The sequence below is a fragment of the Tetrao urogallus genome (genome assembly GCF_951394365.1).
Source record: "Tetrao urogallus genome assembly, chromosome: 2".
Lineage (NCBI taxonomy): Eukaryota > Metazoa > Chordata > Aves > Galliformes > Phasianidae > Tetrao > Tetrao urogallus.
This window is the reverse complement of record NC_136814.1, coordinates 86,199,081-86,226,220: the sequence shown is the minus strand read 5'-3', so window position 1 is coordinate 86,226,220 and position 27,140 is coordinate 86,199,081. Positions and strand designations below refer to the sequence as shown.

The following is a 27,140-nucleotide window of genomic DNA, read 5'->3' as shown; positions in this document are numbered from 1 at the left end:
AAAGCATGTGGGATTATTTGTGAACATGTTAGGAACCATGATATGCTGCAAAATGTGGCAGTACTGTGCATGTTTATGCAAGAAATCGAATCTAATCATACACAAATATGTTTCCTAAGTACTTGATTTATCCTTTCAATTTAATGTACTTAAGCCGTGAACCGTCTGTAGGAGTCCAAGGGGTTTTCTCCGGTTAAAAATATGTTCAGGAAGACAATAAAACAAGGAGAGATTAGATTAATTAGTCATTCACCAAAGAATAAAAGTTTAAAAACATTCTAAATGAATCTGAGGACCAACACTAATTACTAACTCAACTACTGGAGCTTAGAAGCACATGTATCCTTCATCTGACAGGGGAGGCTGGCGGAGGATTGTTGCATAGCTATGCCAGCAGGATCAGGACCAGCATGCACTGTTGGCACATCCCACCTCTTCAACACTCCTGCTTTCAGTAAGCATGCCCATACTAACATGGGATGGTTACGTTGCCTGTTACAAGCAGATGCTCGTGGTACTTCTGACCCAGCTGGAAACATGGTTTACACTTACTGGATTAAGTTACGGGGTGTCCAGGCTCACCTCCAGGTACTGGAGATGAACTGTCCCGTCTGCTTGGGTGTCAGTGTGCTGCTGCGTACTTGTGGCCAGTATCAGCTGTCCCACTGTCCCTAGTGGCACTGTCCCCAGGCTCTCCCAGGGGCAACTTCTATGTAGTTGCCCTGTTTTGGAGTCTAAGAGAGTCATCTCTCTGGCTCATTTTACACCAGCAGAGCTCAGTGCCCCACAGCATTCCCGAGCATGTTTAATTTACTCTTATAACTTTGGCCAAAGTCAGCTCTGAACCAGAACTCATGTAGCTGTACTTAGGCAGTGCTCGAGCCCAAGCTAATAAAACCTGCTGAGGGGCAGGATATATTAGCTCGGGTTCAGTGCTGTGCTAACATGGCTATATGGCTTCCAGATGGCTCAGAATTTAGGCAGAGCTATTGCCTGCCAAAGTCCATATATATATATATATAGCCTAAATTCCCCTCCCTATAAGGACACTAATGAAGGTGAAATTACTCTGATGTTTTGCCTTGTAAATATCAGTTCCACTAAGGGACTTGAGTGGAACAACACAACAGTGTCCTCTGGAGGACGTGCCAGCTACTGTGGTCATGTGGGTAGGTGCCAAGACTGACCTGGGGCAACCTTGGGATGAGAGTGATAATGTTGAATGTTGTAAAAGTGATGCCAAGGCCAGTGTGAAAGTAAGCAGCCTACTGCCTGAAAAAGCCACGGTGCTGGCACAGGTTGTTATTGGTGGAAAGTAATATGTTCATGCTTCCTCTCTGAAGGCTTCACAGAAGATAGGGACCTTGAAAGGCCCAGCCTCAGATGAGATGATACAAAAATATGTCTCCTAGCATCTCCCCAATTACTGTTGGAGTATTTCCTGCAGGAGTAGGAGCAAAGCCCCCTTCCATGGGGAACATGCAGTAGTATTCCCAAATATGCACTGGAGAAAGACTTGGCTTTCCCCAGACTTCATTTGGATCAAGAAACCTATTTTTGTTCTAGTTTCTCTTTGTTCTGAGGAAAAAATAAATACCTGAAGAAGCTGTCAGGAAGCTGAGGATTGTTGTTTCCTGCCTACCTCGAACAGTAAGAAAGCCTAAGGAAACTTGCTATAGGACTACATGTTGATAGAAGTCATCTTAATCAACTTGGACTTCTCAAGGAAAGTCCCAGTTTCTCCCATGTGATGCACAGCCTGATGAAGTACAAGGCAAAGTGATTCAGGAAAAGGCACAGAAATACATGCCTACTGTTACCCAGAACGTTGTATTGAGATCCGTGTCATTGTTACGCTCTTTCTTCCTTTCCCATTTTCCATAGGCAATGCTAAGTTCTCCTCAGCAATGAGAGAAACGGCAACAGGAAAACTCCTGCAGCTTTTGTACTCCTCCATTAGAAGTGATGGCTAATTATAAATATGTTAATACAAAGGTGCTGATTCACTGGAACATGTTTTAAGTCTTAGGAGGCATATGGTATACATAGAGAAAAAGCGTCACATAGAGCTTTTCAAATTGTTTCTGCATCTGCATTGACTTTATGCTGTAATTCATCTAACACCCACATTTCCATCAGTGTGAAAATGATCACCTCTCGTTTTAAACACCATGGAGAGTTTTGGTGTCAAAAGGAGGGAACTGGCCAAAGGAGATGCTGCAGAATGTTGAGGAGACATTAAAAAAGAGAATCAAAAAAACCTGATCCTTAATTTACCACAGCCCCAGGGAAACAGTGCATTATATGTTGACAGCTTCCATATGTGTCATGCAAATCTTTATTCTTACTGTTCAAAATAAAATGTCCCATTAAGAGAAAAAGTCTACATTCCATGCTAAAATGGTGCGTATGATACCAAATACTGTCTCAAAGAAAAAAAGAAAATGCATTCCGATGTCATGTGGCTTTTTGTACTTTTTCAGCATTTTTAAAAGGAAAAAAATATGAATTACAACAACCAGACATTCTCCAAGGGTTTGTGGGGGTTTTTTTGTTTTGTTTTGTTGTTGTTGGTTTTTTTTTAATCACATTGTTGTATTAAATGGCTCCATTTTTTTTTAATTCCTCATTTAGACATTATTATTATTGATGTACCTTCTTCAGGGATGTACCTTTCACCAAAGAAATGTATCTCTACAAGTAATTGCTTAAAAACTCATTGAAAGATAACTATAAGAAAGATTATTATCAATGATAATGATAACAATATAGTAGCACCCTGGAGTCTCAGTAATTACCTTTTCCCTATTTAAAAGTGCTCTGTGAATAAATCTGAAAAAATGAGTACATATTTACAGACTATTGGCCAGTGCCCCAGTGAATACACTAAACATGAATCTTCTGACTTAATGGAATCCAATTTAGTATTTAGTTTAATGGTCTGTTGCAACAGAAAGGTTCATGGTCTAGGTCTTATCATAAATGTCTCTCCAGTTATGGGGACACAATTCCTGTACCTCCCATTAACTCTATAGATAGCCGAGGGCATGAAGAAAGGTGCCTCAGACCCTCATGGCCTGAAGTTCCTCTGAGCCAATGGCAGATTTTTCCATTACTTTTGATCACTCCCTTGGGCATTCAAAGAGAAGTGGTTGGAGGCAAGGCGGGTGGGGTTCCCTGGGTTGAAAACAGAGTCCACTGCATACTAAGTATAAAAATTCATGTTTTTTCTGTACACAAACGTGTCATTCAACTGCTGGTATTTCCAATAGCTTCCAGAAGTAACAGCAACCCAATAAAAGTAAACAAAGTTTTAAGAACGAAATTGTAAGAGCATAAAAGGATGATTTTCCTTATGCTAAGCTGAAGTGGTATAGCACAGGTCTTCCCAATAGCTTTGAAAACTTTAGTCCGTATAAGGAAGGGCAGTCTTCTTGCATGAATAAACTAAAAGGGGAACAGAAAGAGAGGAAAGGGGAATTCCCTCCTCTCTTCAGCAGCTGCGTTGAGAAATTAAAATAAGCAAGGTGAAGAAGGTAAACCTGCCTGTGACGTTGGTATTTAAAATAGAAAATTATCTATCACCTTTTGGATCTTGGGAGTAAGACAGGGGAAATATTTATATAAACTGTTCATTTACAATTTCTTCAGTGTATTAACCTAAAAGTTTCTTTTAACTGTACAAACTTTCTGGCTGTTTACTGAGGGAATATAAGTTTGAGGCTAGAATCAACAATTTGCTAGTTCCAGGGTTTCTTAATGAGTGCCTTTCATGGATATTTAATTTTCAAGAATTTCTGTATTTGAATCTCCTGGAAGAAATAAAAAAAAAAGAAAGTCATGGATGGAGTTTATTCTGGAGCAGGAAAACTGGCCGGGAGCCAATCCACCTCATTTGGATGCCTGACGGAAGTGTCACCTCTCCAAAATTTTAAGGGTTTAAAACTGGCCTTAACCAAACCAGGCTGCCTCCCCACACAGCCCACAGCCAGGTGCGGGGCATTTGAAGACATGTTGAATGCAGCAACAACATGGCGGCCTACTTAGGATCAATGTCTTCCTTTTCCGCTGGCTGTATCTGAACTTTCTGGGCAATTTTAAGTGAAATTGGCCACCGCGATTCAAGCCTTTCTGAACACTGTGCCTAACGGAGGACTCCGGGCCATGGCAGGTTTTTGCATAACTCTCCAGCAGGCAAAGAAGCTGCCGGAAAATTCTGAGAGACTTTGTTCACAGCCCAGCTGAGCCTGAGGGAAAATGCAGATCAAAACCAATGAGGAAACGTAGCCAGAACAAAGAAAGAAGAAAAAAAATATATTAATTCTTACACCAGGGTTTCTTCTGCTACTCATTAACATTATGTCAGCTAAGGTTTAGATTAGCTGGCATCACAGATCCCCTGACCTTTGGCATAAAAAGCTTTTCAACAAAAAAGCTAGATCTGAAAGTTTGCTTGCAAAGTAGCGCAGATTAAGTGAACCATCACAGAAAAAAAATTGCACATAATTCTCTTTTTATTAGTTTTTAAAGAAATCTGAGAAAGAACACTTCTAAAATATTATCTTGCATTGAGATGCATTTTCACTTTTTAATAAACAGCATAACTGTAAATAATATAGTAGTCTAGTAAATTGTTCTTAAAATATCATGGCTATTATTCAGACTTAATAAGATTCTTTCTACTTTTTAGCTAATTAAAATGTTAAAGATTTTAAAGTTTTGACACATTTCAGGTAAAAATGTTTTGAAATAAAAAAAATTTTTGAAATATAGAAAATCAATTTCCACATTACCCCATTATTAACCTTTTTCCAATGTCAGTATTAGTGGCAAGGAAGTCACTCCAGTCCTGTAGCTGTTTTATAGCTTTCTCCATACTTCACCTCAGAAGGATCTTTAGAAGCTTAATAAACCAAAAATCCCCCAAATCTTCTTGAGCTTCCTGACTGTATGTAGGTAATCATCAACGGAAGAACATTAAAATCAAACCTGATTTTTAATGTTAGAGCTTTTATCCCAAATTTCATTTAATTTGACTAGATTCAGTTAGCTTTATAATTGCTATATTCTATAGAATTAAGAACAACAAATAGTTTCCAGATCATGACTACATCAGGACAAGACTGTGTTCTTCATTCATAAACCCGCCATGAATTGCCACCCAGTAGAGTTGAAAAACACCAATCCAGAAAAGGTTCACAGCAAGAGGATGACAAGAGCATATATAGAGCAACAAGCTATAGTTACGGCCTTACCGTCTCCTGTTTCAGCGCAGAGCTGCAAGCCCAGATTGTTCTGTGGATTAATCACCCAGTGATTGCTGGTCACAGTAATGTCAAACACAAACCAGCCCACATCAGAAGCTTGAGCCTTTCTTGTGTCTAACAGGAACAAGTCTGCATCCCTAAGTTAAAGAAAATAGAGAGTTATGACATTCAAATATTACTATTTTTTTTTCCCTAACTTCCTTGCTGACAATAACTTTCTCCAGTCCAAATGAATAATCCTTCGACACATCCTCATCATGACACAGCACAGCGTATGCTGTAGCCAACACATAATTGTTAAGTATAATACAGGTATTCCCCTCAGATGCCTTGCTGAAACGATCCAGCATATGAAAACTGCAGTTCTGGAAAATGTAAAAAATCTAGTTTCCTGGTATGAATGCACAAAATATATAATTGAGACTGTGCATAAAGAATTCATCTTTCAGCACCAGAATGTCTCAGGAACATTAACATTTATAAAACATCAAGTGTAAATGACAAAAAACGTCAAAATCACATTCAAATTTCAACTAAAATTCAAAGGCATAGTGTGGCTAAAAGAATCTGTTATCAATAACATATGACAGCAGTGATATCATATAACAAAACATGAATATATGACAATTTCATATTAATACGGATGTTTAGAAAATAAGTCTATATATCAAAGTGGAAATTATATACTGATTCAGTAATGTACTTATTACATTTTAACCCTCAGTTCCCTGGTTTATTCTCAAATTCATTCCCATGAAATTTTCCAGTAATTTAGAAGGGCTACTCAGGGGAGTTCGTATAATTGTGTTACTAAATGTTTAGCATGGATCATTTATTTGTTCTGTTTTCACATATCTCCTGAAACAATTGCTTCCAGAACCACATCTGCATTACAAATAATTTACGGCAACAGCGATGCTAAAAACAAGATATTTAACTCTCATCAGTTTCACTTTACACACTTCAACAAAGCAGCATGCATTATTAAAAACTGTTTTCTCCATTGTGCCTTTTAAACTTAAGTCTATTGTTATATAAACCTTTCCCTTCTCTGCCATAAAAAGTAATCAAAACAACAGCGCACAAGAAGAAATGTTTTACTCTGCATCTAGACTGAACAAGTCAAGGCAAACTTGGCTTACACAGACCTTGGAGTTGTACCGTTAACTTGCAGGCAGCATGAATGTATGTTTAAGGAGGTAAGAGAGACGGCAAGAACAGGCTTTGCGCATAGGAGAATTTAGAATTATGATGTTGCTGTCGCAATAGTCGCAGTCTGCTTAATCACAATGACATGGTAGGAATTTACGGCTTTATCTAGACTAACCACTTTACACGAACTGAAAAGCTCTTATACTGAAAAAACATTTTGTATAGCTCTTGAAACTGTGTTAGTTCAACACATGGGAAAATAAAACCAAATGAGCTCAGACAAGCGCACGTTTGCCTGTACGTGAGAAACAGTTGCAGAATCAGGTTAAAGAGCTCAGCAGCAATGAGTGAATCTTTAGTTATTTATTTATTTGTTTTTAAGAAAATTGTTGGAACTTTTTTAAAATTCATCCTTTTTGCCTTCTTCTACAGGATAATCATTTGCTGAGCTCTTATGGCTCGTGTTCCACTAGAACTGTGTGAACGGCCACACAAGGAGAAAACATACCTTTCTCCCTCCAGAGCTAATATGAAAACAGTCTTACAATTCAAAAGAGCCTGACCAACTACTCTAGCACTGAAGAAATTAACAACATACCGCAAGCTCATAAATAGTACTCTCTGGAGTCTTAAATGCCCATTTTTTTCTCTAATAAGCAGTTTTATCCGAACTTTAAAACTGAACAGTTTGATTCTGAATGCAGCAGGCTTTATGACAGTTATTTGTAAATATCTCTTGTACCATTTGGTAAATTTAATAGGAAAGTGTAGAACGATGTGGAATATAAAGTATTACAATATTACAGTGCCATGATTTCTTGTTTTTATTGTCTCCTCCTGGAATACACAATTATTTTCCCATATATATTCTTTTAGCTCCAAACTTTGCTGTGAATGATACAAAAAGTTCTCAAAAGTTAGTGCGTACGATATCTTTATGCTGAATCAGAATACTACTAACAGGGTAACCCAGAAATCCTCGTAAAGAACAAATTCTCCCCGAGGATCTCTTCACAGCATGAAGTTATTTGTATGGCACTAGAAACTCACATCACTCTGTCTTTGGCACTGTTATGTTCACCTTCCTGCAAGAATCTGGCTGTGATAACAGACGCGAACAGCCAGATTGTTCGTACCCATTTGCTTGGCAAATAAACTAAAAATTATCTGTGTGTACTTAGAGGAAATTAGAACTGATTTGCAAGAGAAGATAGTAAAATAGAAAAAAAGACTCCAGATCAGCACCAATGTTTTAGGCCACATAGCAGTAATTTACTACAGAAATTAAAAATACGTGTTGGAAAAATAATGACTTATTTCAGAATTCGTATAAATACTGGGTGAATGCCTGGCCTATCAAAAATCAGTGATTGCTCTGGATTCAGTATACTACCATTAGCTGATGTCACTGAAATTTCTTATCACATTTCACAACATTTTCAATTTTTAAATTCTCCTTTATTCTATGAAGAGAAAGAAGAAAAAACAATCACATTTAAAATGAAAAACAGCTGCAAATTTTGGCTCTAATTTAAAAAAAAAAAAAATCTATTTAAAAATAGTCCACAACACATAATAAAAAAGTAGTGCATTATGTCGTAAATAGCCTGAAATGCAACAATGAACACATACACGCAGAACACAGCTGATTGGCTTTACCTTTTTGGAGGCTGTTTAAGTTTACTGATCACAGTCTGGACTCAGACGACCAGTTGCCTACATCAGAAATGCTACCACAGTCAAGAATTTCAGCAGAGGCTATGGGCAGAACGTCTAAGATCCAGATCTCCTGGGTCATTCAGGAAAGTGAAGGTGAAATAAACCATCTCTAAATTCCTTGAAACCCAGCAAAGATTTTGACCAGATCGAAACATGACTACTAGTATGTAATAGGCCATCCCCATAATGTGGTTTCACCTTTCGCCTCATTCCAGAAAGCTGCTCTAGTATCTTAATGACACTTGAGGATTCCCTAATGTGGGAAGAATCCTTGGGGTTTAGTTAAATTAGTGGCTAGCTGCCATTAGATCATGAACAAGGATTTGGCCTGTTGGAGCACATTACTTTCGTCATGAGAAAAGATCAGGGTAGGAGTACATTGGCAGGGCTGAATAGAAAAGTTGCCTTGCCATTGGCAATGCTTTACATATTCCCTTAGAACAAACAGAAAATTTCAATCTCAAAGACTGTAATTTTAGCAAACTCCGAATGAATTCAATGCACGCATTTCAGCAGCTTCTCCAAAGACAGAAAAATGTCTGAAACTACAAAGACTGCAACACAGAACCCATAAACCCTGACCATGCCTTACCCAAAAGCACAGCAGAACCCGTAACAAATTGTATAATCCTACTGGGCACCCCCATTTCCCATTCAGAGCAAAGAAAGGTGGAGGGCCAGGGTCAAATTAAGCAGTTCTGCTGTGGTATGACTAGCAGGAGTGTGGAGCACTCCATAGCTACAGAAATATTTGCACCTAAATCTGAAAATTTTACAACTAAAGTCTTATGTCTTGATATAGGACAAAACTGAGGTGACAATGTCATGACTAATGCTACTGAAGTCTGGATCCCAAGGCAAAAAATAATGTAACTTTATTGCAGTGATAAAATATGCTTAGGAGTTCTTCTGATCAGAGATACTGAGAAGCAAGTGGGAAAAGTTCCTTGTTTCAAATATGAGCACTGTAGAGGTTATGAGGTTGTGGATTTCTCCAATCCCAACATTAAAGCATTTGCCATCATATGCTGCATATATAAGTGGAGACTGAAGAGAAACACTTGAATAAGACTAAGTCTAATAAGTCTAAGTCTGAAGTTTCCTTAGATAGAATAGGGAAAAGCCAATGGACGGTGTGTCATTGCATGTGTACTCTTCCCACATCATGATTCCATCTGAACACGTGGGGTTATTAGGCTAGTGAATGGAAATACATACGTATTTTTAAAAAATGTTTATAAATAGAAATAGTGATTTTACTATCTTAGAAAAGTAGATAAGATATTGAAAGAAATCGTGAGTATTCTTCAGTGGTTTCATAGGGACAACTGTCATTTAACAGGTCAGATGTTTATTAAAGTTTCGTCTTGCTTCAGAGGGGTAAGTGACTTTGCCTTCTCTAAAATAAAATAGAAGCAACTTAATGAAAAAAAACATACAAATAAAGAAACCCATTAAAGTGGATTAGAAAACTAACTTTTCCCACTTGTTTTTAAAAAAACGTCTGTTGATTTTGCAAGTAAAGAGCTTTCAACATCCCAACACTGACATATGCTCTTCAAAAATATATTTTTTTTTTTCCTTCCAGTTTCATTCTTTCCTCCAAAAAGTTTCTTTTGGAACCTACAACAACAGAACTTTTGCAAGTTAAGCACAGAGGAAAAAAAAATATCCTGCACTGTTCTATTTCTGCACAATGTAGTAAGAAAGCAGAAGATACTCTGCAAGGATAAGTGTTTTCCCTTCTGTTGGTTCTGCTCCATTGACAAAAAACAACTCCTCTTTATAGCCATAAAATGTTTATAATTTGATGGTCAGAGATCTCACCTGGAAGGTACGAGCTCAGGGTTCTGTGAGCAGCAAAGAGATTTGAACTCTGGCCCAGCCTTTGAGCTACCTGATGATAGAGCGTTTGATGCTTTGCAAGTTTCTGCTACCATTTCCGCTGCCTTTGCTAGACATTGCCAGAATAGAAATGTGTTATCTGTTCCAAGATGAGGGAGGTTTTTATTTAACTCATAACAATTTTTCTTTCTCGCTTTGCTTAAACATTAAAGACATTAAACAATTTAATTTTAAAATTTTCACCAATCTAGGTAGAAACTCCAATACTTTGTGGGCATGCCATTTTTTTTTTCAGAAGCATCTTGGAATTGCTACTACTTTTTAATGGGAATTTTGGGATATTTATCTACTTTGCCTTGTCAAATCTGGTCATTTACATGGCTGTTGCACAGTCCTGGAAATATGTCCCACGCTGTTCCGCAAACATAGGATCAGAGATTTGCTCATGTGTAATGTCTATGTGTTTTAATTCCCAGTTATTGTACACAGCAAGTGTTAAGTGTCTGTATGTCATCTTAAAGGCAGTGCCTGATTCAATCTTTCAGTTACATTCTGCAGAATACTAAAACACGCTTGCGAAAAAAAAACCTTCAAAAGTCAGCAAAATTGAACAGTCTATCTGCCTGTAAGGAACTATCTGAATCTTGGCTTGTAGTACCTCAGTGTCAGCAAATGGTGTATTTACCAAATCCAGACGCTTACACTGTGCATATGATTCCACCATTTGTTCACTGAAAACATGAACCCTCACCCTCTCTGTATATGGGCAGACTGTTTGGTGAGGCTGGAAATGCAACTCCATAAACCTGGAATAAATTATGTTGAAGATAAGTTTTGTTCTTGCTCAGTTTTTGTTGACGTTGCCTAGGAATTAATGCAACACAAACCACAGGGACAGCAATAATGCCTTGCCAAGGGCACGCTTATGATCAGTTATCACCTCTCAAATTCAGATAGAAATCTGGAACATTACTGCAGGCATAATATGCTCATGCCGACATGATACCTGTTGGGATACTCCTTGATGATCTGATAAATGCTAATCTGAATTGTTTCGTTCTCAAACCGGCTGTTGCTTCGATCTTTGTATATCCGGAATTCAGCTGCTGTCACTGCTTCTCCATGTGGGATTTGAGTGAGGTCAAACCGAAATTCCTTGTAGTGCCTTCGCTGGTGGGAGAAGTCCTTGTCTCTTTCAACTGTTAGAGAAAGAATTGAATGCAAATTAAAGTGGTGAATACCGATTTCCCATGACTAATGGAGCATTCCCCGTGCTTAGGAGTAAACAAACAGGACAATATAAAACTGTGGAAATAATAAAACCACAAGCTCAGACATACTTCCAGTTAAAGGAAATTCCACAAGCCAAATGTCTTCAGTTCAAAAGGAAAAACCCTCAGTGGGTTTTATACAAATTCCAGAAGCCGGAGTGGAAAGAATATCAAAAAAAAAGCTGAAAGAGGGCATGTTGTAAAGTAACTAGAAATACGGACAAACTTAAAGCTGCAGAAGGACTTAGGACTTCAGTTTAGTTGCAAGCACAGCAGCAGTAATATCAGAGAAATAGATGCCTTTTGAAAGCGCTACTCATCGCTAATATCTAGGCAGATGAGGGGAATGCTGATCACTCCCTCTTAAAATAACAAATTCTGAAGTAGTGCTAAAGTGCACTACAACATCATATATTCAAGAAATGGTCGCATCGCATAAATCACATCATGTAAATTAACACATGCTGCAGTCTAATGGTATCGGCTTCATCATGCCAGCGGTCAGAAGGAGCCATGAATCAGGGCTGAGAGGCAAAATAGTGGTGAACCCCTGCACGGGCAGGGTTGCTCCTGGCTGGAGAGGTCTCTTCGAGAGGCAGTGGCCGCACAGGGCCACTGCCAATGTTTATGACACCACAGTTCCAAAACAACTAATTTTTTTCTTCCCTAGGTCAGGAGTGGATGGGGATATAAGTTGACTTCAATGTACAGCTGTCCTGTACATTGAACCAGCTGTACTGGTTGCTCAGGTATCTGCTGCAGTCCTGACCCTGAGTTAGGTGCTAGTCCCACCAAGGAATATCTGTTCTGATGCAGCAAGGGAACCCACAGGGCTCAGTGCTGGCCGATTACTATCTCATGGGATGAACGCCAGATTTTACAGACGCAAAAGGGAAAATCATCCACGGTTTTCCTTCCTAGAAATGCAACACTGACCTCTAAAACAAGTTGTGCTCCGGCCCTGCAGCAGTGAAGTTTCACTTTCCTCCTGATTTGACTAATGGTGGACAAAGCCTGACACACAGAGCTAAAGGTTTGTGACTGCGCCCAGCTTCAGTAAATGCTCCCTCATACAACTCCTGCTCTCCTACTGAGTTTTGGTAATAACTGTCTTCAGATCCTGGGAAGGAACAACATGAGTTCTGAAAAGTTGTAGGCACAGATTACTACCTTATATTTATGAACAATAAAATGTCTTCATTATTAGAGTGTATTTATATTTAGATGTTCATGTCTGTGTGTACACTGACACTATTTCATCTACATACACAATGCATATCTGTTTGTATATATTTGCTGCTTGCGTTATTATAATGCACATGTCTTACGAAGCAGAAATGTGCTGAAAGAAAATGCTATGTTTTGGAGCTGCTGTTTAAGGGCACAGTCATGGATGTGTTAAAATGAAAATCACTGAAGCAAAAGTTTTTTACACTTTTTTTTTCAGAGCAGCAGTCACCTTTGGCCATCTAGCTAGAGCCCTATAGAACACTTCACATTCATCCTTTCAAAAATGTTCACTATCTTTGTTTTCATGAGAATTTTTTTTGGAAGTGTCCAAAAGGACGTTGCCTTACAAATCACCAAAAATAAAATAGATAGGTTATAAGAACATTTTGTCTTCAGTGAAAATGAACTTTCCCTTGGCTGACAAACGGAAAATTGTCTGCTAGCTGCAAGGTTTACTTGGCTCAACTGTGTATTTAGTTTACGTGGTTTGCCATCTTACACTATGCAGAAAAAGTAAAACAGAAAAGAGGCAGAAGCATGTAAACGGGCTGCTCTGTACCTGGAGATGAATGGGCTGCTACTGAAGAGAAACAGGATACAGTCTATTTAGCAGCTCTGCTGCTCAGCTCTAAGCTGTGAGATATACACAGAGATCTAGCTTGAGGTTTGGGGTCTGTTTGCCTTTTTTTTAATGTGCATGTAAAGCCTTTCATTTCTGAGAGAACTTGGCAGAGATTAACATATGCAAATGCACTGAACTGTGGAGGATTTTTCTAGCATAGTCTGCCACAAGTTTCTAATGTTATAGCTGAGGGTTGCTGAGCTAATGTAGAATAGATTATGTCCATAATCTGCAAATGAAAAATATATTAAAGCCAGAATTAATGTAGCAACAATATCTTGCATTAGTATTTATTCAACAAGTATTTACCAGCTTTCATGGGTAACTAAGCACAACTCACTGTGAGTAAGCACTGGAGAATTAGGCTCTGAATAAAAGTTTTAAACGCCAGTACTCCTGGCCTGAGCTGTTTTTATTTGGGTTTGAGGTTTCTTTCTGTCTAGTTTCTTACAAAGTACATTCTAATTAATAACATTAGTTTGGAAAAAGCAGTTGTCTCCATGTACACTACAATTTGGACACAAACCTCTATGACACAGTGCGATAACCACTGATGGGATTCTCTCGTGAGCACTTACTGCTCATGAGCTCAACTGCTGAAAGAACACTGATAGCCCTTGTCTGTTGAGCCCCAAATTACAGTTAACTTAGATATTATGTATCCATGTATACCCAAGGAAGAGAAAATATTGCCATCTGAAAGGATTGCAATTTCAAAATTTCCTTAGGCCTCTACTTGGCAGGACAGAATTGGCAAGCAAGGCAGGACCCGGGAGTAGAAATAGCCTCCAAAAATGAAGGGGTGTGTAAAACAGGCACTAAAATCCATGAAAAATCTTGAGTCCAGGGAAGTCCCACCCTCTGCATTGAAGCCAGAATCTCAAACCATAAATTTCTGTAGGCCAATGTACAAAACATTAAAAACAATTTTATTGTATTTAGAAAAGTGAAGATTTTATATTACATAGCAGACTGGAAAAAAGCAATCACAATCATGTTGCAGCATTGTCTAGTGTCTACAATGACAAATTATAAAAGAGAAATATTATTTAATGAGTATTTTAGTGCTAAAAATAAGATACAAATCTAGCTCTCTTGTGCATCTAATAAATGCTTTGTTAGGGAAGACACTGAATGCACAGTAAGCTGGCCATCAGGTCCTTTGCATCACTGAAATGGCATTAAGTGCAGCAGGGCACTATGTCTCAAATATTTCTATTTTAAATGTGACAGCTTTTCAGGACTGGCAGTCCAAAAAATATCATTCAAGATTGGGAAGTATTCAGTTCTTCCAGATCATTCTCATGTCATTCCAGCTCTGCTCAGTTCATCTGCCAAAATGCATCTCTGCAGGACAGATCACAGCATCTAAAAACCAGTTGACCAGAATATCAGGAAGTCCTTTTTTAATCATTGAAAGTCCATAATTTTTGTAATTAAAAAGGACTGGGATATCAGGTCAGTGCTGATTACAACAAAATTCTTCATCTGCTCTCGCTGATCAGGAGCATTGGCTTTTTGCACTGGTATTCTCATACCACCTGAAACTAATATATTCAGCGCTATGGTTACATCAGAAAAATCATAGCTCAGGGGAATATCACAAACACCTGTGTGTGTAAGATAGGAAAGAATGATATTTTCCACCCATGTGGCTCACTGATGAAATATTCATACTGTATTAACACTCACCCCAATCCAGAAGGAATGAAGAGGAGTCTACACCACAAAGATATTCTGAAAAAAGGGTTATCTGTTATATGAAAATATTGTGCACTGATTTCCATTAATAAAAATATGAAGCACATAGGTGGAAAAACAGTAAATAATTAGTGTGTTACCAATTCAGTTACAAATGTCTAATTGACTGTTGACTGAGCTTAAAAAAAAGTTGAAAGTGCTAGCAAGAAGTTTATGTTGTAGTGCATGGGACTATTATGCATGCACTTTCATTGGCAATTATCTCCCCACTTATGTATTTCACTTTTCCTAAAGAGGTTGTGGTGACATGTATGGAAAGTGAAAGCTTTTTCAGCAAGTGGGGAGCAAACTAAGGCCAGGTTGTAACAAGCTGATTTTACTACATAAGGTCCAAGAATCCCAACTGGATTCATGAATCGTGAAGCTTCTTTAATCAACTTAATGTTTAACCACTACATATACATGCCAAGGCAAAGAAAGGGTCTTGCAGACCGTGTAACTATAAGAGGCCATTTGCACTAATCTCACTGAATTTCACTGTTTAATTCTGGATTCTTTGTATAAGCACTAAGTAAACCAGTCAGTTTTAATCACTTCAAGGTGATAAAGGTTACAGTAAGCCGATACACTACAAACGACACTTGTTTACATCTTGAATATAATGAAATGATAGTTTATCTACAGTGAACACTTGTGGTTATCTGACAGAAACAGGTCAAAGGTTCCAGGCGTTTTCTCCTGAAATTACTCAGCGCTGCCTCTAATGACTGATAATTGAAAGCAGAGGCTGGAAATATCAAATGTGGTAGGTGACAGATAAGCAACAGATTAATGCAAGTACTCTGTTACAGGACACTAAGAGGTCAGAGGCCCTAGGAATTAGCTATTGTGCTACTGTGAAAAGACAGACATCAAATAGCTATTTACCTCATCGCTCTGCTCTCCAGCATTCAAATCCTAGAAACCCATTCAAGACTATTAAACGTCAATGTTAGTGACAATGCTTTTTACAAAATATGGCAAAAAAATAGAGTGTGTTGACAAGGGAAAAAATGCAATCCATGAGCCGAATGAAAGATTCTTTGATATGACAGATGTCAAGATTTTAACAAAGTGCATCACAGAGAATTTAAGAACCACATTAAGCAAAACATCATTCTCAGCTGAGGAGATCAGAAAACAGACTTTTAAAAATAAATGTGTTAAAACTTTGTAATTTTGTGCAGGCTTTTTGGCTGCTGAATAAAAACATTAACTTTAAAAAATTTCAGCTTAACTCAGCAAATACACTTTTCTTCTTTTTACTTATCAAAATGCAAAATCTAATTCAAATTTTATTGAAGTACATGGCAGTCTTTTATATCTATCTGTTAGACTTTGAATAAGAATTAAGCTTCCAGAAAGGTCTTAAAATGAGTGCGCTTTTAAAAGTCAAGTGTAAAGAAAAATATTCTTCTAATGATAATTAAAAAAAAAAAAAAAAAAAAAGAAAAAGAAAAAGAAAATACTTGCCTTAGTGATGCTGCTTTGTTAAAGATTTAATTGCTTTTATAAAACTATAAGAATTGCAATCAAGGCTATTTTGACTTAGAAGTCAAAATTCATATAAATAGTCATTTGTATTCAGAACAATGTTTCAGACATCAGAGCCTGATACTGTCACTAGAGAGCCACTTCTGTTTGTTAAGAGTCAACTGCCTTGCACCAGTCCATAACAAGAGACAAGTTTATCTACCTTTCCCTTTTAGTCAACTGCTCCAGACCAGAGGAATAAGAGATAGCCCTTTCTCAACAGACATTTCAACCCATGGCAGCTATTTTCAATGACAAGATCCTGACTGCCACAATATTGAGTAGCTCAGTAATGGGACACCCTGGGCCACCTTCAAACATAAAACAGGAGTTGGTAAAAATGAAAAAAAAAATCATTTCTGTTCTCACATTCTTTTTGTTTTCCTAATGTTTATTTTACTGATAAAAGGCATCTACTAGATAATCGTTCATCTGAGTGTTTTGACCACAGAGCTTCAGAATCATATGCCCACTTGCCTGATCTCTTAATGCCTTTTCTGTTTTCTGCATTTCTTTTCACAATGCAACCCATTTTCATCAGCAGAGAAAGGGAGGGCTTAGATCCCCATTTGTACTCTGCAACCATTAATAAGGAAAAGTAGGCGATTGAGACTTAAAATATCATCCTTTTCCTTCTGATTTTTCTCCCTAGATTGAGGTGGAAAACAAAACTACATTCTCTGTTTCCTTGGTGAACGATCTATTAGAGAAATAAAAAGTGAATGAAGATGTGGTCATTATCATCTGGTTCTTTCATGAAAATATGTTGCAGAGGCTTCAGTGTTGCCAGTGCCGGTTCCTTAGCTGTGTTCAGAACGTGCCTTCTGAATCAAGATCTTTTGGGACTTATCTCTGCACAAAATGGATCAGCTGGTACTCAGATCCCAAGAGCAGTTGTACTGGGATACCTTAGGTCAGAAGTGTAGGCAGCTGATAACAGGTGATCTCAAAATTACCAGTATTTTTGAGTGCATTTCATTCATGTCCTATCATAAACACCGAATGCATCCATCAGGGTCTTAGTCCACTTTATAATTTGGATCCCTTCTTAAATGCAAAAGCATCTTAGAAGCAAAATTATTTCTGCAATCAGTGAGAATTTTCTTTAATTGAGTAGGGTAAGTCTCCAGAAATCTTATTTTTTTTTCATTGCACCAGTTCACTTAAAAAAAAAAAAGAAAAAAAAAAAAGTGTTACTATATTACTATATTTTTTAGTTTCTCTGTATTTATTATTATTAGGTTGGTTGTAAAAGTAATTAAAGAGTTACAGATGTGGTTTTGAAAGAGTGATGCAAATCCCTTTTACAAAATATATATTTTCTTATTGAAACAGAAAGGAGAAGGCTTGTAGCTCACACTCTAAGGCAAGTTCCACTGCAGTGCGTTTGGAGTTATTTCACTAAAGTATTTTCAGTCAATTACTGGCATCAGCGAGCAGTGTTTGGTTGTTTTGGTTAACTAAATTAGAGACAGTTAGAAAATTTGATGAAATAGTACGCAGTTAGTGGCAGCTTCAGTAAATGAGAAATCGTCTATTGTTTCCTAAATCCAGGCTTTTAATGGTGGAATAACTCTTCCATAATTCCACAAAATTACTAAACCCTATGAATTGCAAAGCAATTCAAGGAAGATAAAGTCAATAAGAAAACTTTCAGTCACTGCAACTGAGTTTAGAGCCAAGGTGAAAAGGAAAACTGTAACTTAAAATAATAATAATAATAATAAAAATACTTTGCATGGACTTTTTTCAAGCACACATTGGTTTTCATTCTTTATCTTTCACAGAAAAAAAAATGTTTCAATAATATATAACATATATATATATAAATATAATGTATAATAATATATAACAGAATTAAGTTAGAATATACCCAAAAATTTAGTATTACATTTTTAGTATGACCAGAGAAGTACTGTTCTATTATTGAAATTTTAAGTTCCTACTTTTATTGTTGCAGTTTCTAAGATTAGATAGATTTATATTGATTAGCAATAAATAGACAAATAGTTTGAATGTTTTGAAGTTCATGTTAAGGGAGACCTTCAAATGATGTGATATGATATCTACTTTCTAATTCCCTCAAAGCCTTTCTACATATATTGAACTCTAGTAAGGGGTAGGCAGCGTCTAGGCAAATAACAGAAGAATTTACAAAGACATAGCAAAATATAAGAGCATATATAAAAAGAATATTTTTTTTTTCCTGGAATAATTTTAACAACTAAAACTCAGTAGTTAAAAGCTTTAACCGTTCCTCATGAGCACAAAAGATTTCTCAGGAACCGCAGAGCAATGCCTTCCAGCAGTATTTATAACTGCAGAACTAAACATATACCTGGACCAAAGAGGCGTAACTGAGCTCTGCTATCTCAGTTATAGTCTCCCAGACGTTCTCTACACCATGAGAATATCTATGATGCTTTTCTTCTCTTTTTTTTCCACACTGTCCAAAATATGGGACAAAATACTTGTTTTAATGAAATTGCTGGTCTTCATTCAATAGCCAATGTTTTGTTGAAAATGTTACTGGTAAACATGTGGTATTCATTCAATTTACTGTTTTCTGTGTCTTCCAAGTCAAATGCACTTGCTCGGCAAGTCAAAACAAGTGCTACGCTGCAGCTACTCCAGCGATAATTAAATGCTGGCAGGATTTCAGTTGTTGATACAGAATAAGTGGAAAAACAGAAACCTACTTTTCTTATGCAGTTCTGATGCTGGCCAATGCAACAGGAGGAATAAGTAACCTGAATAAAGAGGTTGGATGACTGCTGCTGTAACAGAGCTTTGGAAGTGAACAATACCATGAGAGTCTATGCCAGGATATTATCACAGTCCAAATACAAAGGAATATAAATATAAAGGAATATAAAGCCACTCTTCACAATCTATTTTTTATTTCTAGTTTTTACAGTATAGTAGAATAGTACAGTATAGAACTAGATGATCTTTAAAGTCCCTTCCAACCTAAGCTATTCTTTGATGGTTCTCTATCCATCAACTTCTTGAACGTAAAACTTCACCATAACACAAAACACAGAAAAAGACAGTCAGCATACATGCCCTTTATAGCTCTATTAATAATGGCAGAATGTATCTCACTTGAATCTTTCATAAATTTAGTAGCTGAAAGCCCAGGTGATCACAGCTTTGGGGGATAACAGTAACAGGTCTTACCAGGACATCATATTTTGGGCAGTCAGTTAGAAATGTGTGCCAAAAGAGGGACACATTACAACCAAATATCTAGAGAAAGGCAATGAAGAAAGGATGGGGTGCAGTTTGCCTTAACATATGGAACAAGGAGAAGCCTGTGATTTCCTTAAGTCATCCAGTTGCCAAAGAACTCTGATCTTAAATATCTATTTTACAAATGCATAGCCACTGGATTTTTGGTTGTGTTCATTTTCATCAGTGAAAATCATCTTTACTTCAAAATGTAGAACCGAGTAGAGAAAAAATATTCAGTTCTGAGCTAATGCATAGATAAATTAACTAATCCTCATTGCAACATGACCAAAAGTTGTTAATTTTTTCTGCACTTTCAATGACATTTGTCACTGCTTTGGCAAACCACTGTATTTTGATATCTTCTGTCAATAGACTTCCATTTTTATTTGTATGTAATTTTGCTTTTCTCTAATCACAAATTGTCACAAAGAAAACTAACAATTATTCCCAGGTTTCTGACTGTGTGTGAAAGTCAGGATGTCAGATCAACACAACCTTGAGGTTAACAAATGACAGAAAAAAGAAATCCCTCTTGAGTTCAGCTGCAAATGAGTAGGAACAAAAGTTATACCTCTGGGATCCAATGGTCAGAAAATAGGTGTAAGTTATAACTGTTTTGACACTGTAGAAGTATACAGATGGAACATAACTTCTGCGCAGGGTGAAAGGTCATATATCATCATAGGCCAACTGGCAGGGGAGTAAAACTAAACATTAAAGCACAGTCTAGCTTCCCACATCTTCTTAGTTCTGCACATGTTAACCCTCTGCTGCTCACTTCTACCCAATGGTGCCAAGTAACTCCATCATCACCATTTTGTTGATGTTGTCTAGAAAGCTCCAGCTATTTCCTGTGGTGGATTTTGTCTTAACAGCATCCATGGAATTCTGCACATTGAAATGAATGTGACCAGATACACTATTTTCTGCTTAGCCTCACATCTGAGTGTTTTAATACTACCCATATGCATTAACACTGACTAAACATTCAATAAAAATCAGCTGTAACAATTACAAGGAAGGAAGACCTTGGGAGCATCTCATTCAGAGTAAAGAAAGGCCTGTTACACATAACTGTTTTGACAGCCAGTTTAGGAGCAAGCCATGGTTTTAACAGCTTCTTACACTAATTCAGACAGCACCCTCAGCTCTGGTGGTCTAATCTGATCATAATTAATTCATCATGAGGAGAGATTATTTCACCTACAAATAATCCCCCATACTGAGTAAGTACACTCACTGCAAAGTAAAAAACACTTGTGTTGTTTTTTTCAGAGTTAATGAATATTTCGACCCTCTTTTAGGACAGGAACTAATTGACTGTTAATAAATTGCAAGTTCTCTGTATTGGCCATCCAGCATTAGGCCTGCACTGTCAGAAAAATTAAAAACAGACTTCACAGAAAGTATTTGTGCCATGAAAAAGCTCAGATTAGTTATAGGTAAGACAACAACAAGTGAGCATCCCTCACAGTAAGTTATTTTGGACAGACTAGAGAAGAAAGATCCAGGAGTATCAAAATGACTTTAAAAAAAAGTAAATTAGGAATGATTAAGGTCAGGGTAGAAGATGAAGATAAGAGCCTTCTTTGTGATCACAGAATCACAGACAGGGTGGCAGGAACCTCTAGGTTCATCTGATCCCACCCTGGCTCCAGCAGGGGCACTGAGAGCAGGGTGCCCAAGACCATGTCCAGATGGATGTACCTGAATCATTCTTACATTCTCACTGTAATTCCACCTGTGGCTGCATTTCTCACATGTATATAGACATAATGTTTCATAATATATCTGCTCAGTTCCTGACAAACTTCTTATCTATAGATAACAACACATCTCCGAAATAACAAAGATGATCTCACAAAGTTTGTGACGTATTCTGTAACACTGGCTTCTCCCATCTCCTAGTAGTTAAGCTAATGTGCCTCATACAAAATTTAGGTGCTTTTTGAGCAGACATTAAGAATGAGCAGGGAGAGAGAAGCCATCTGTTTACAGTGCTTTTATTTTCCATGCAATTTTTTATTACTACACTGTTAAGAATACTTGGTGTGTGTTTCACTGTGTGCAGTCAGCAAGGTGCCCTTGCACCCATCTGTGCTAAAACTTGATTTCTACAAGGGCTAGGACTATTGCTTTCATTTTTGCTGATAGTTTTCCATATAAAGTAATTGAGAACTCTCTGTTGCCCATCCTCAGAACTGAAAGCATCTTATCATTTTGGATTTATTTCCAGTTCCATTTTGGGAACACGCTCCCTGCCTGAAGACAACAAGCTGGAGCAGCAAGGTTTAAAGGAGGCCACAGTAAATCCCACTGACCAAAGTGATATAAAGTTAATTAAGAAAGCTTCATTCCTGTGTGGCAATGATGGTGAGCAAGTCTGAACTTTTTTTCATAACTTGTTTTGGAATTGTCCCAGCTGAGACCAGCTTTCAGCTCACACGTGTGCCTGTTTCATTGATTTGAGCCCCCTTAAGAATCTCTGTTACAATAGTTCTCTCTTTAACACACATGCTACTAAGCACATCCTATGTGGTTTTGCATTTCTAATAAATATGCGTATATATTGTCTCTCCACCTTGACTCTATGAACTGCAGCATCAACTCAGTTGTGTTCATTCTACAGTAGAAAGAGCCTCTGGATTTTCCATTAATTTTTATACAAATATGCATTTTAGATAATATTATTTAAACTGTACTTACTAAGTTATATATATATGTGTGTGTGTGCATAAATATATATATATAAATCCATCTCCTTATAAATATTGTCTCCTTACGATATAAAGTCTCACTAAAAAATGATTAGTTCCATGTCTTAAGAAGTGATGAAAAAATATCACTTTTTAAAGAGATGTGGTTAAAATGGACACTCATCTCAAGAGCAATAAAACGATTAATAGAGAAAATGTCAAGGAGTCAAAGAACTTCATTCTGAAAAAATACTTAACATTAAACTACTTCAGTGAAGAATATTATATTGTGTCATTATACCTGTACCTCCTCAAATTCTAAAAAAAAAAAAAAAAAAAAGTTCCGTGTTTCTAATTGTAGACTCTTATAACTTAAATTGACATGTAAAAATATTCAACTGTGTAAATGCAACTGTATAGACCTGAACTTCAGTTTTAGCGATTCCTCCCTGAAAAAAAGACTTAGTAAAGATTTTGAACTTTCACAGGAATTCTGTTCAGTTCATGATAGAAGATTCATGGGCAGTACTTTTATCATTCTAGAGCTTCATAGCACAGTACAAGGTAATATTTTTAATGTAAAATATTACTCATGCTGCACGATAGACCTTTTAAAATAATGCCATAATTATGTGAAATTCACTTCCACAGGCAATTAATTCTTCATGGCACTTCATTCTCCAGTAAGTCTAGTTATTAGGGTCTTAATAAAGCAAGAATGAAGGTATATTCCTTTGCTTTGTGTTTTTTAAAGTCCTAGGTCTAGATTTCACTTGTTATTCATTGGCACTATTACCTGGATGTTAATAGAGCTGAATTATTAAATCAGCTATGGGTCTATATGTATATATATATACATATATATATATATATATATATATAAAATAAACGACACCTGCATTTTTACGTTATGGCTTCCTTCCTTTTTTTTTCCCCCCCCCTTCATTAATTTAGGAAAACATGTTTAATATAATCTGTTTGTGACAAGTGAGCTAAGCAACAGTAACAATAGAAAACATACATATCGTTTTTAGTCAGAAGAAAAGCAATATGATCAACACTAAGGGTTTTAGAAGACATCAACTACATGAAAAGCATTATAAAATATTGAGTGTGAAGTTGCCTTCTGAGCCTTTAGAATGCCCATTTTGAAGAACTGCATCTGTTTCTATGTGTTGATTTGTTTTCTTTTTTTTTTCTGCAACGACAGGATAATTGCTGCTTTTTAATGAAACCTTAGATGTTCCCATAAATCACTAACGCACAGAACATCTCATACCAAATATCATACAACTCTCAATAAACTCATGGGAACCAGCAATGCTAGGGAAGCATAAGGAACTCTGAAGTTTTGGAAAACCACAGAGAGATCATTTGTGGTTCATCTCTTTTGTCTCATCATATGTGAACTTCAGCCCTTGCAGTGCTGTTGATAGGTTTCTCACTCCTTCCTCGATCCCTTAAGAGAAAGCTCCAAGCTGAGAATCAGTGAAGAGAAATCTTTCTCAGAATAAAGAAAACTGTGGGATTTTCTTCTCAGAAATGCCAATGATCATAAATAGAAAAGGAGCAGTTTATGTTTTGTAATCAACTGTACAGAGCACAACTCTTACTGATCTAACTAGGAGATTACTCAGCACCTCATACCACTGAATTCTTCTGCTCTTTTAGACTTCAGCTCTTTGGAGCAGATCCATAAACTCTCCTCCTTATTTCAAAATGTTACGACAGGATGTAATTAAGTACAATTAACAAGGAGGTCAAATGGTCATCTGATAAACACTGGTCCAAACAGGCAGCTTGAAAGGTCAGGGCTGCTAAAGCCACATAGTATTGATGGGAAATAATATTATGATTTAAGGGGGAAAAAATCCCAGTGACTAAAACTGAAAAGATTTACATGCTTTCTATATTACATACACAAACCCATGCACACATGCTGATACGCATGCACACATGCCACAAACAGCCTACATTCTGGGAACTAGAGCTACACTAACCACATGCTCACCATGCATTACACCAGGTCTGAAATGTCAGATTTGGTGCTTTAATTCCAATATTTCCTTTTCTTTTTCATTATTTTGTAAAATTATCTGTTTTAAGACTTCTTGTGCTTGGCTTATTGAAGCCTTAAGCTCACCAGGAGGAAAAGCAAGGTGTTCAAGGCTCTCAAGAGCTAGGTCTTTCATAGATCTAGCCAGCCACAGTAAAAACAGACTTCAGAAGAAGAAGAAAAAAAAAAAAAAAAGCTGTTATAGTCCTCTGCTAAGTAAAAGAAAAAAGGGCATTCATCCTTGCGAATGTGAGCACAAAGAAGTGAAAATGAACACGGAACTATTTGTCCATCCTCATTCTGTGGTTCAAGAGACTGAGGTGCACTCTCTGAGCCTCTTCAGGTTTTCATTTTTTGCTCCTAAGTCATTTCACACTAAAACTTCCAGGTTCAGGCTGGGGCTGGAAAGGCTCACAGCAAGACCTTTGCACAGCATCTCATGTGCAAGGCAATCAGGTTGCCTTGTAGCAGATAAACCTTCTACATCACCAGTACTCTGTAACCTGCAGTCAGACAGATAGCCCAGCTTAGGCACCTTGAGAAGAGCCTTCCTAAGTTATGTCCCTGCTGCATCTCTGCCATCATAAATTACCACAAAGACTACAGGTGCCGTGGAGGTGTACGCTGGGTTTGCTCTGCTTTATTATCCACACTACCGTTCACCCACTTTTTTGATTTCTCAACTAACTTATTTTGCAAATCATTACTCTAGAATTCTGTGACCCCAGATACCATGCTCCAGTGGATGCCACCCCCACTGCTCCAAAATCAAACTCATAAATCATTTAGTGTTTCTGCTCTTTCATCTCCTGGAGTCTAGGTTTGCCAGGACATTTTATCACCACTACTTATGAAACTGATGCTATCCATATTGCAATAGCCCAATGAAATATTTTTTCTGAAATTATTTTGTAGTATCTTAGAATTGAATATCTCATCTAAAATTCTTCTCCCTCAGTTTTTTTCAAAGGAATATTTCGTACGGATATACTTAGATAAGTTATTACTAATTTATGACTATTCTGGATCATGGCTACACTTTTTCAAGATTTGACTGTAGTCAGATTTTTGAGAATTAGAACAACAATTCCATTTGAAAGATACAGTCTCCAGAAGAATTTTACAAACCAGATTCTCGTGGGGTCTGAATGAGTAATATTGCTAAGCAGAAATTTCAGCAGTTCACCTTTCTAGCTCAGAGGATTAAGTGAAAGTTTACAGGTACAGTTATATGTCTTTTACCATTACTAGTTGTCCTGATCATCTTTCTATGCTCTGATTCATTAAAAAATGTTGTCTCACTTTGCTCTAATTACAGCAAACTAAAGCTGCATCCTGGCAAGATGCCACACATGCCATCAAAATATTTAATAGCAGCCAGGATGTCAACCTATTTGCACTGGATCACTTGCTCAAAAAAAAGGAGTTGAAATCTAAAAATTCAGATTTACATTTTGGAGCATCTCTTAATAATCATGGGAAGCTTCTGAACAGAGAACTGAACTGCTTGGTTCACAGTCGTTTTTTGCATGGAAACAAATTCATAATCCAGTACCAAACACAAACCAGCTCCTGCTAGGTGTACCTCACCCACACACTCACATAATGTAGTTGTCAGGGTTGACAAGTTCTGCCTGCTGTAGCACTTCTGTGTTTTATAGGAAATTTTAACCAAGGGTGTTATTTTAAGAGATGAGCAAATGGGGAAACCCCATGGCCTCGCCAATAAAATATGAACTTTAGGTGCAATGGAGCACTCATAAATATTACTAAGAACAAGGGGATTCATTGTTTCTCCTGACCCCTTTTAGCTTCTCCTCTGATCTCAATCTCTCTGTGTGCGTCATGGCAGCCCTCATCCTTTAACCTGTGGTTTTTAAAAGCTAGCTTCTATGTTATTTATTACCATAAACGTTAGTTGGCCGTCTGTGCGCTCTCTGCATACACATACTGGAGGTGGGGAGGGCTGCATTTTTATTTTGCAGGAATGAGAAGTTTTGCCTTGGGAGATGGCTGGGGGGTGAGGTAGCAGCTCTGCCATGAGGGATCGGGAAGAAAACCACTCGCTTCACCTGAAAGGCTTGCTGGAAACAGAAAACCAAGCCCTGACTTATTTTCTCTTTCAATTATAAATGATCCATATTTATGACATTCTCTCTCATTTTCTCTTCTGTTCATCTCTCTCTATGTGCTTGCACCTTCTTCTCCCTACCATTAAACTGCTGCTCCACTGCGCCTCTGTGATTGCCATGCAACGCTCTGCTTCACAACACCTCTGGGAGGCTCCCAGTAACACCAGTCGCCTCCCAGCACACACAGTGCCTCTGTCCAGAACCTTTCCCAGGCCCACAGGCTGCTGCCTGCTGAGCAGAGGCCTCTGTTCCCTCTGAGGCCTGCTCGGAGCTTTGCCATTTTTCTCTCATTCCTCCCCTCATTCCACCATCTCCCGCGCCGTCGCCTGCTCTCACCGCTTCTCTCCCTTTAATCCTTTCCCCAGCTGATCGCCACTGACAGAAAATTAAAGTTCAGTGACCCTGACCAGGCGGAGGGGGCTAGAGACAAGGGAAAGGACGAGCAGGAGAGGATGGGGAGAAAGTGTGGGAAATCATTATGAAGTCTGCTAGCAGCTAGAGCCCTCCTGTAGCCCTGGGGAGTCTTTCTTTAGCTGGAGGCTGCAATTGGCACTTCATAACTGTTCATTCTCAGCTATGTGGAAACACCAGACAACACCGAGCATGATCAGACTATAATCAATCAATTTCTGCAGAACTCCAT

General features: G+C 37.6%; 1 protein-coding gene across 2 annotated transcripts in view; it reads right to left on the bottom strand.

Annotated features, from left to right (window-relative positions):
• The window catches only part of BMP5 (bone morphogenetic protein 5), a gene marked incomplete at both ends in the record, with an annotated part of 49,090 nt that overhangs the window by 16,528 nt on the left and 5,422 nt on the right, over positions 1–27,140 (bottom strand). For both annotated transcript variants that reach the window (XM_079532942.1, XM_079532943.1), the window contains 2 exons: positions 5,256–5,404; positions 10,990–11,182. In XM_079532942.1, coding sequence (XP_079389068.1) covers positions 5,256–5,404; positions 10,990–11,182 — 342 coding nt within the window. The remainder of the gene's footprint in view (positions 1–5,255; positions 5,405–10,989; positions 11,183–27,140) is intronic.